Raw genomic sequence first — 9353 nt, 5'->3', positions numbered from 1 at the left:
GAAATTAACGTGAAAGTGGCTGAGCACTCCACAGACACGTGTACACTTAACGTACTTCTCGGGGATATTCAGCGTGACACAGTGATAAGGCTGGCCCTTTGAAATACAGGTACAACAGAAACAAGAAGAAAGTGTGAGAGAAAGTTGTGGTGGAAGAGTACAGCAGGGTTCGCCACCATCCCCTGCCAGAACCTCGTGGAGCGTTAAGTGTTTTCGCTCAATAAACACTCACAACGCCCGGTCTGAGAATCGAAACCGCGATCCTATGACCGCGAGTCCGCTGCCCTAACCACTGGGCCATTGCGCCTCCACCATAGATATATAGACAAGAAATAATAAAGAAAATATAATCATTATAACGTCATTATTTGTAAAATGCAAGCAACTGAATGTCTCTTACGTTAAGGTTGAGCAAACTGTTTAATGGTTTCTTAAAGTATTCCCGGCACACGCTGAAAAATAAATTATATTGTTTATTTATTTATATCTTTAATTCGTATAAACAAATTGACCGTTTAATTTATCTGAGAATTTATCAGTGCATCAAAAATTTTATGTTTTACACATACAAGGTCTGATCAATAAGTATCTGGACTGTTGACATAGTAACAAAGCTAAAGTACGCAGAGTAAACCCACTTGGCACAGATTGAACTTGAACTCTGCTGTGCACGCACACTAAGTCTTAACGTTCTAGCTCACTTCCACTGTTTGAAGCAGTGCTTGGAAGGAAGGTGTGTAGCATTTGATCGTCACATTGACCATGACAGGGAAAGTTGTCATGCCGATACATGCTCAGAGGCTTACGCAAGGTTGCAGAAAGTGTATGAAGGGGAGTGAATAAGTAGCACACAAGTGTACGAGTGGTTCAGACATTTCCAAGATGGCCGAAAAAATATCGTTATTAACGAACGTCCTGGGAGACCAGCAACCAGCACAACTGAGAAAAACATCGCAGAACTGTGTGTAGCTGTGAGGGAAAATCGTCGAATCACCATCCGTGAGTTATCAGAGGATGTGCAGATTAGTTATGGTTCAGTCCAGTCCATTATCCCTGAAGATTTGGGTATGAGATGCGTGTCTGCCAAGTTTGTGCCAAAACTGCTTTCAGTTGAACAAAAGCACATTCGGGTTTCAGTTGCGCAATATCTTCTTGATTGTGTGTAGAACGATGAGAACGTTTTGAAAACTTTGTGTAGGCCTCTGAACAGGTATCGCCAAGATTTTGACAAAATTTGATGTAAATTCTTTGCTCAACTTTCTCTGTCATGCTCAATGCGACGATCACATGGTACACACTTTGTTTCCAAGCACTTCTGTAAACAGCAGAAGTGAACTAAAACGTTAAAACTTAGTGCGCATGTACAGCAGAGTTCACGGTCAATTTTTGCTAAGCAGCTTTACTCTCTGTGCTTTAGCCTTGTTACTATAGCAACAGTCCGGATACTTATTGATCAAAATACATATATGACGAAATGGATTACTTTAGCGCATTATGTTTGTAATTTGTTTCTAACAGCAAGGATGTTAGATGAGCCTTTCTTCGATTTAAAGTGCTCTGATTTTGGATAGGATATTAAAGACTGGAAATCACTTACATTAACCTCGTTCCCTTATTAATTTCATTTTGCAAGTACCTATATGCCTGTCATTCAATATTCAATGAAAATGCATTAAGATAATGCTCTTCACCACTAAAATATTTTATGGTCATAAGGCATTAAAAAAAAAGACGTCTTTGTGATAATTGCAAACATGGTAACTTTATATACTGTTGTCTGTTTAATCTGAAGCATACTGACGAAGGAAAAGCAAATCCATTTTTTTTTTAAACCAACAAATCTTTTTAAATATAATGTAGAATCATCCATACCTATATTTTGAATAATTAACAACTGCTTATCAATTTCTGTCCCTTATCAATATTCAGTATTATGAAGGTAGTGAGTTGGTAGAAACGTTGGTACGACTGTCTTTACGTTGCACGGCTGTCTTAACGTTGTGAGTTAAAATTGCTCTGAGGTCGACTTTGCCGTTAAATCTTTCGTGGTCGATAAATTAAGTACCAGTTGCGTACTGGAGTCGTACTAATCGACTGGCCCCCTCCCCCAAAATTTCGAGCCTTGTGCCTAGACTAGAAAAAAATATTCAGTATTATGATGAATGAAGTACTTCACTAATACTTACATTTTCAATAATTCGAGTATTTGGATTTGTTTGCATGATGATCCCAAATCTAGAGGAAATGTTGGTTTCGAATTTTGGTTCAAAGCCAGAAATTTTCGGGGACGCGAGTGAGTCGCTTACATCAACTCCAATACTCAAATCATACTTGTTTTACTGAGCTGGAAAAAAAAGGAGGCAAAGTTGACTCTGGCAGAATTTGAACTCAGATCTTTAAAATGGACAAAACACCGCTAAGCATTTTACTCGGCGTACTAACGATTCTTGTCTCTTTATTACCCACAAGGGGCTAAACATAGAGGGGACAATAAAGGGCAGGCAACGGAATTAAGTCGATTACATCGACCTCAGTGCGTAACTGGTACTTAATTTATCGACCCCGAAAGGATGAAAGGCAAAGTCGACCTCGGCGGAATTTGAACTCAGAACGAAATACCGCTAAGCATTTCGCCCGACGTGCTAACGATTCTGCCAAGGCGACGCCTTGCGAAGATGAAATATTAACATAATGATGATACATAGTTAGTGAGAAGTTTTCATTGCTATCTTATCCGAGCATAACTCACAAATTACTAATGACGTGTTAATGTTATGCTTGACTTTGTTAAGATTCTTACTCACGCATTTCTGTTCTTGATAGAACTATAGATAAGTTTTTGTTTTATTTTCATTTTACAAAAATAAAAAAAAGAATATTTTACATTAATATGTGATTTAATTCATTTCATGCCATACATTTGATTGTTTGAACCGAAGTCTCTATTTCACTGTCAATTATTAATAGTATGTTTTATTTCTTTTCTTTTATCTCTCTAGGTTGCTAATATGAAAACGTTGATGCACCATATTTGAACCTAGAGATAGGTACGAGTCCAAATAATCAAGTTAACACCAGTTTTAAAATATACACGGAGCGCGTGAACGTAAATTAAAACGAGGATTGAAGATATGTATGAGTATTCAGGACATAGACAAAATCGAACGCATATACACAGGGTGTGTCGTTAGTTCGTAGTTCGGCTGCTAGGGAATACATTCTCAATGCGCCAGGTGTTCAAAACACCTGAAAGTAAAAACACCTAGCGCATTGAGAATATTTTCCCTTAAGCCTTAAATGCAGCCAACGCACGAACTAAAAGCACACACACCTTGTGCATGTGTGTTCGATTTTGTTTACATACTTCGAGATGCTTCTAATTCATATCAGTACATAGAGTTATTGTGAATTTAGTTGTTTCATTAAATGTTATTTAAAATAAAATGACAACTGCAATAATCTTCGTAGCATGATAATAACTTCTTAAAGAACTGTGCATGAAACAATTGGGTCCGCTTTACGTAGTTTCAAATGACCAAAATGTGAGTGTGCAATGTTCAGTCAATAAGTGTATAAGCGAAAGATAACAACACACCTAACCAATTTATTTCTGTAGGAAACAACACACTTAACTTGTTATTTTTATATTTTTATAGTTGTGAAAATATCATCAATGCTTAATAAATTATATTGAAAATAAACTTGAGTATTTCAATCATTACGATAGTTGAATTTTATTCAGGAAATTTGATTTTATCGTTAATTAAACAAATAAAATGTATGCTGTTTATTTTGTATTAGTTAATGAGACAAATGACTGTAGCTAGGCACTTTGGACGTTAAATGGAATACGGCAGAATACAGAACTACAATAATAATAACAACAACCTCGATGTAGTCTGCGATCTCAGGCAATGTCAATTTGAAGGAGAAAGTGAGCCAATGTGCATTACAATCATTTGATCACAAAAACAAATGACCAGTGCAAGTTTTGAGGCTAAAACGTTGCTGAAGATGCATTTGTCGTCTACAGCAGGAAACTCCATCCTATAATAGCTGCTAATTGGGGAGAAGATATTTCCCCGAGCGAAACATTCAAAGATATATATATATCATATACTGAGTTTAAGAAAAATATAAAGGTTTTCATATATATTTAAGATAAAATTTAATATTGTAGATTAAAACATGAACATATTTAATAAATGTTAATGTTTTAACCTACAATGTTCAAGAGCCATCGGGTCTTAAAGCCGGTTTCTTGGAATCTGAGGCGTATACATTCCCCTCCTGGTAGGTCGCTGGTCCATCGTAGGGTAACTCATATTTGCCTGTTGAATGGGCTGGAGCAACGTGAAACGAAGTATTTTGCTTAAGAACGCAACGCATTGCCCGGTCGAGGTTTCGAAACCTCAAACTTACAATCATGAATGCAAAACTCTGACCACTAAGCCACTTGCCACCACATAATACACGCGCGCACACACGCACACATACACTTGCACACACACGCACGCACACACACAGCGTAAAGGCATAAGTGGGTGTCAATTTAAATAATATAAATCGTTTCCAGTACGTGAAGGAGAGTAAGTATGCATTTAAATATATGCGGAAGTTCCAAAGAGTTCCCGGACTAGTTATGCTTAATAAAAAAATTATTTATTTACCTAAGTTTTAATATTATCTCCTTCGAAATTGCTCAGCAATACACCAGTCCCCGCGCTCCTGTTACTTTTGAAATCCGACCAGGAAGTCGTTTTCTGTAAGCTAGTCGTGACCTTCTGCGATTCGCTCTTGATCTTCAGAACGGTATCAACACCTTTGAGCTGCCTTTTCATCTTGAGGAAGAGATAGAAGTCCGCAGGCGTTAAATCCGGCGGATAGAGCGGATGCGGAAGCGATACCACGTTTTTAGCGAGAACGTCACCGTGACCCAACTTTTCGTCCGATGTCACTTTGTTCAATGTCACTTCGTCTACGTCTTTTGGTCCGAAGTCATTTTGTCCGATGATTTTTTGTCCAAAGAATTCTTGTCCAATTTTAAATAAACCCTTTAGAAAACAAGGTGAACATCAAAATCAAATAATCATTGACAATTTTATTGATAGGATTTGTCGTTGAACAAAAAAAATCATCGGAAAAACAGACGTCGGACGAAAAGACGTTTGACAAAAAGACATGGCACCGAAACTCACGAATGAGGAAAGTTCCGTGACAGGAAAACTCGGTGACGGGGTGAAGAATCCAGACGTTAATATTGCCTGCATGGACCTATACGATATGCCAACATCATTAGCAATGTCTTTGATTGTCCTCCGACGGTCCTCATGCACAAGCTGGTGAATTTTCTCCACATTTCTGGGGGTGAAGCTCGTGACAGGTTTTCCAGATCGCTCATCGCTTTCCAAGGATCTTCTGTTTTTGAAGCGCCCGTACCACTCGAAACATTGCGTACAACCAATTGCCTCGTCGCTGTAAGCTTGCCGAAGCATGCTCAATGTCTAAGCTTAATGTAAACTTTCACGTTGACTCTTTGCTCCAACTTATTGTCCATGACAAAAGTTGCAGACTACAGCATACACGTGGTTAGAAAAGCACAACTTTCACAAGTTAGGAAGTAAACACAGCGATGTCACTTGACACAATGCCCCATCAAGGTTCCCGCTAGGTCTTATTGCGCACACAGCCGTCTACTGCCATCTGTTGGTGCGCAGCAGAATTAGTCCGGGAACTTTTTAATACTACTTCGTATAGTACTGCTACATTATGGAAGTGCAAAAATAGAAAGGCATCGTCGAAGAAGAATTTTACAATTTCTTGAGCGTTCATTACAGAAGACTTCCTGATCTTCTTTTCTCGATCAATGTCACTGATAAGTCGTGAGACTCCCACTCTTTGACAAAATTCAATAGTATAGAAGAAATGAGTTCGCATTCTTATTCCACAGTGAACATTCATAATATTTAAATTTACTTCGGATTTTATTTACGTTGTGTTCTGCTCGAATATACAAATTAAGTTACCCACTTATCTATAACCTAATTAATGACTTCAGCTTGGATCATTGTGTGTATGTATGTATTTGTTTAAGCTTACATATTTCTAAAGAAAATAACTATTTAGCAGATAACGTCGTCAGAGCCTTATCAGATGTTATTCCACTGAACGGAGAACCTTACCTCTCACAATATGAAAATATTTCTCATGGCACCAGGAGACAAAATGAACAAGGCGTTGCCCCGGAGGATGGCGAAGATGTGCTGAAACAGCCACTCTGACTCACAAGGCTCACTCTTACGGTCAGCAATCTCTGCCCCAATAGCTGCGAGTAGAGATATGGTCCAGGGACAAGAACGCCGGAGGTCTCTTCCATGGGATTGACAATAAACCTGTCGGAGAGTAGCCGATGCCTGGACAGTCTTTTTTTTTATTATCTCAGCCTGACAAGCAGTAGAGCCTGGGCTGGTAGCTGACAACACCAAGTTGCCGCTATAGAAGTTGTTACAACATGTGACCTCCCAGATGAGGGCAGTACCACCACGGAACTGGAAAATTGTCATATCGTCCGGCCTTCTACCGTGCCCTCGGTCTAGTCCCACTGGTTCGAGCTGGGAAGGGAAGTCTGCGGCGTATAGGCAATGCTTAATCATCTTGTTAAGGGTAGCATGATGTGGAAGGCGGCCAGAATCGTTAGTCAGATTGAACAAAAATTAGTAGTAAAACAGTTATGAGGTAAAATGCGACGAAATTTAATGTCAGTAAGGGAGTAACGCTTAAGCAATAAGAATAAAGAATATATTTCTAAAATGAATGCTTTCCCTTCTAAGGCGGCGAGCTGGCAGAAACGTTAGTGCACCAGTTGAAATGCCTAGTAGTGTTTCGTTTGTCTCTTAAGTTCAAATGTCGCCGAGGTCGGCTTTAACGTACAGATTATTTAATTATTTTTTTTTTTTAACTAAACACTTTCAAACTTCCGATACTGGTAGAATGTGTCACATAGAAGTGGGTTTACTCTTAACGTTTTTGACAAAATTTTGTATTTTAGACGTTATTTCGTCAGAAGTTACTGAGTGACAATGGACAAATTCGTGTTTGATAACTGCCAATACACGAAACTCTCTAACTTCTGCCGATGATATTTATGCATATTACAATCCCGGAATCAATGGAAGTTTATTTTGTTGGATGAATTCCTGTGACCTCCTAATATTGCAAAATTAGGTTACTTAAGGTGAGCCTGGTAACTGATGGTCTTGGGGTCTTGTTGTTTGTAACTTTTGGTGAGCCATGGCGCAACCAACAACATGGTAAAAATCCCTGCCATTAGTTTGGTGTGGATGGGTAACATCAAATAATTCAATAACAACATATATTTAAATTAAACACGAAAAAAATTAAAATATTATCATCACTTACATGGAAAAATTGAAATATCCTTCAGTATTTTATAAGGTAAAATCTTAAATTATTAATTGACACATTATTAATTATCTTATAACAGAAATGCCTGGAAAAATCATGGATTACATGGAAAAATGCGAGCATGGAAAGTAATATTCATAAGATTATAAACCTGGAAAAGTACAGGACAAGTTATTACGCCTGGAAAAGTATGGGAGGAGCTGTTACTTCTAGTAAAGTAAAGAATAAGAAACATTTTAATTAAAATATTGCAGCTAAAGTTAAAATTTGAATATTAAAACTCATTTATTATAGTTTACAAATAATGCTATACTTAATTAAGTAGAATTTTGCTAATTTACTACCTTAAATAGAGAAAAAGTGACTAATTACGCAAACTTACAAATTAGATGAACAGTTTTGAACAATAAATTTAAAAAATGAGAACAGTAAAGAATGATAAATTAGAAGAACTGGCATTCTTTGCTGCAATATTTTAAGTCAATAGTTTCTTATTCTTTACTTTACTAGAAGTAACAGCTTCTCCGATACTTTTCCAGGTGTAATAACTTGTCCTGTACGTTTCCAGGTTAATAATCTTAAGAATATTACTTTTCATGCTCGCATTTTTTCATGTAATAAATGGATAGATACATAAATACTCTTTATAAGATGCAGAGCGACACCTGTAATATTGGCCACCACCAGTGGGCTCTCGTGTAAATGGATGTTTTGAATGCACTGAGGAAATACGCATACGAATGCGTCAACGTGCAAATGCAAACAACTATTTTACAGTGCCCTACATTAGAACGCCAGCATGCCACTAAGATTAAACAGATACAAAAATAGATAAACAAATGAATGCTTAAATGTACATATGCATATATATGCGGCTTTGTGTATACATAAAAATTCCAGTGTACATGTGTGTATGTCTGCTAACACCCGCCACCAGAGAGTGGTTATCTGCAACTGATCCTACTTTGCAGTGGGATGTGAGATAAAAGATAGGGGTGATACACACACACGTGTGTGTGTGTGTGTGTGTGTGTGTGTGTGTGTGTGTGACACTACATCTCTCTTTATTTTTTCTCCTTGTTTCTTCCTGTGTTCCTCTCTGCAGAAGAGCGTAGGCTCGAAATGTCAAAGACTTTTCACACCCCGAGCGTTATACTAATACATCTGTTTGTTGTCTACACCACCTGTCTTCGTCTTTTGTTTTTCTTTTGTGAATTCTCCCTATATATGTGTATATGCCCAATGAACGTAGAATTCTGCCCCTTAATCTTAATGTAATCTTGTTTGACAATTTTACTCTCTTTCTTCTACAATTATGTGTCTGTAATTTACGATGTGCGTGCGTGGTGTGTAGGTGAATGTGTGTGTATCTGTACGCTTGTGTGAGTGTGTGTTCATAATCGGGAATGCACACCTTCCCCGTTAACCAAAATCTAATCTTTCTTTATTAAATTGTATTCTCTATATTTTATCACTTTGCTTCATACTTTATAAACCCACGGAAAGCCGTTAGCCAGTCATAACCAAGATTCAGCAAGCAGGAACAACATACCTAGGACATCTCAGTTTCTTTACTGGAACATCCCCTTCTTTATGCACGTACCTGATGTAACACAAATTGCACAGACTGGTGCACCATATTTAGATGCACAAAATCCTACCCATACAGGACATTTGCAGGATGATTCGAAACAATCGTCGTACTGAATAAAGACTGGTACCAAATCTATTTTCCAACCTTCATCAAATATTACTATCTCAACTAATTCCTGAAGTAGACCCAGGGGAAATATAACCCAACCGTGGATAACACCAGGTAGCCCATCCAGTACACGATCTCAGATCAGGTCACTTGCTATGCAAGTGCATATCTCTCTCTCTCTCTCTCTCTCTCTCTGTATATATATATATATATATATATATATATA

At 37.7% G+C, this 9353-nt stretch overlaps 1 protein-coding gene across 1 annotated transcript in view; it reads left to right on the top strand.

The window, feature by feature from the left end:
- The window catches only part of LOC106869872 (uncharacterized), a 15909-nt gene extending 12902 nt beyond the window's left edge, over positions 1 to 3007 (top strand). The window contains exon 9 of the mRNA XM_014915793.2: positions 3000 to 3007. Coding sequence (XP_014771279.1) covers positions 3000 to 3007 — 8 coding nt within the window. The remainder of the gene's footprint in view (positions 1 to 2999) is intronic.
- The last annotated feature ends 6346 nt before the right edge of the window (positions 3008 to 9353 follow it).

This window comes from Octopus bimaculoides, chromosome 2 (genome assembly GCF_001194135.2).
Source record: "Octopus bimaculoides isolate UCB-OBI-ISO-001 chromosome 2, ASM119413v2, whole genome shotgun sequence".
Taxonomy (NCBI): Eukaryota; Metazoa; Mollusca; class Cephalopoda; order Octopoda; family Octopodidae; genus Octopus; species Octopus bimaculoides.
The sequence above is the reverse complement of the archived record's forward strand: the minus strand, read 5'-3'. Positions and strand labels throughout refer to the sequence as shown.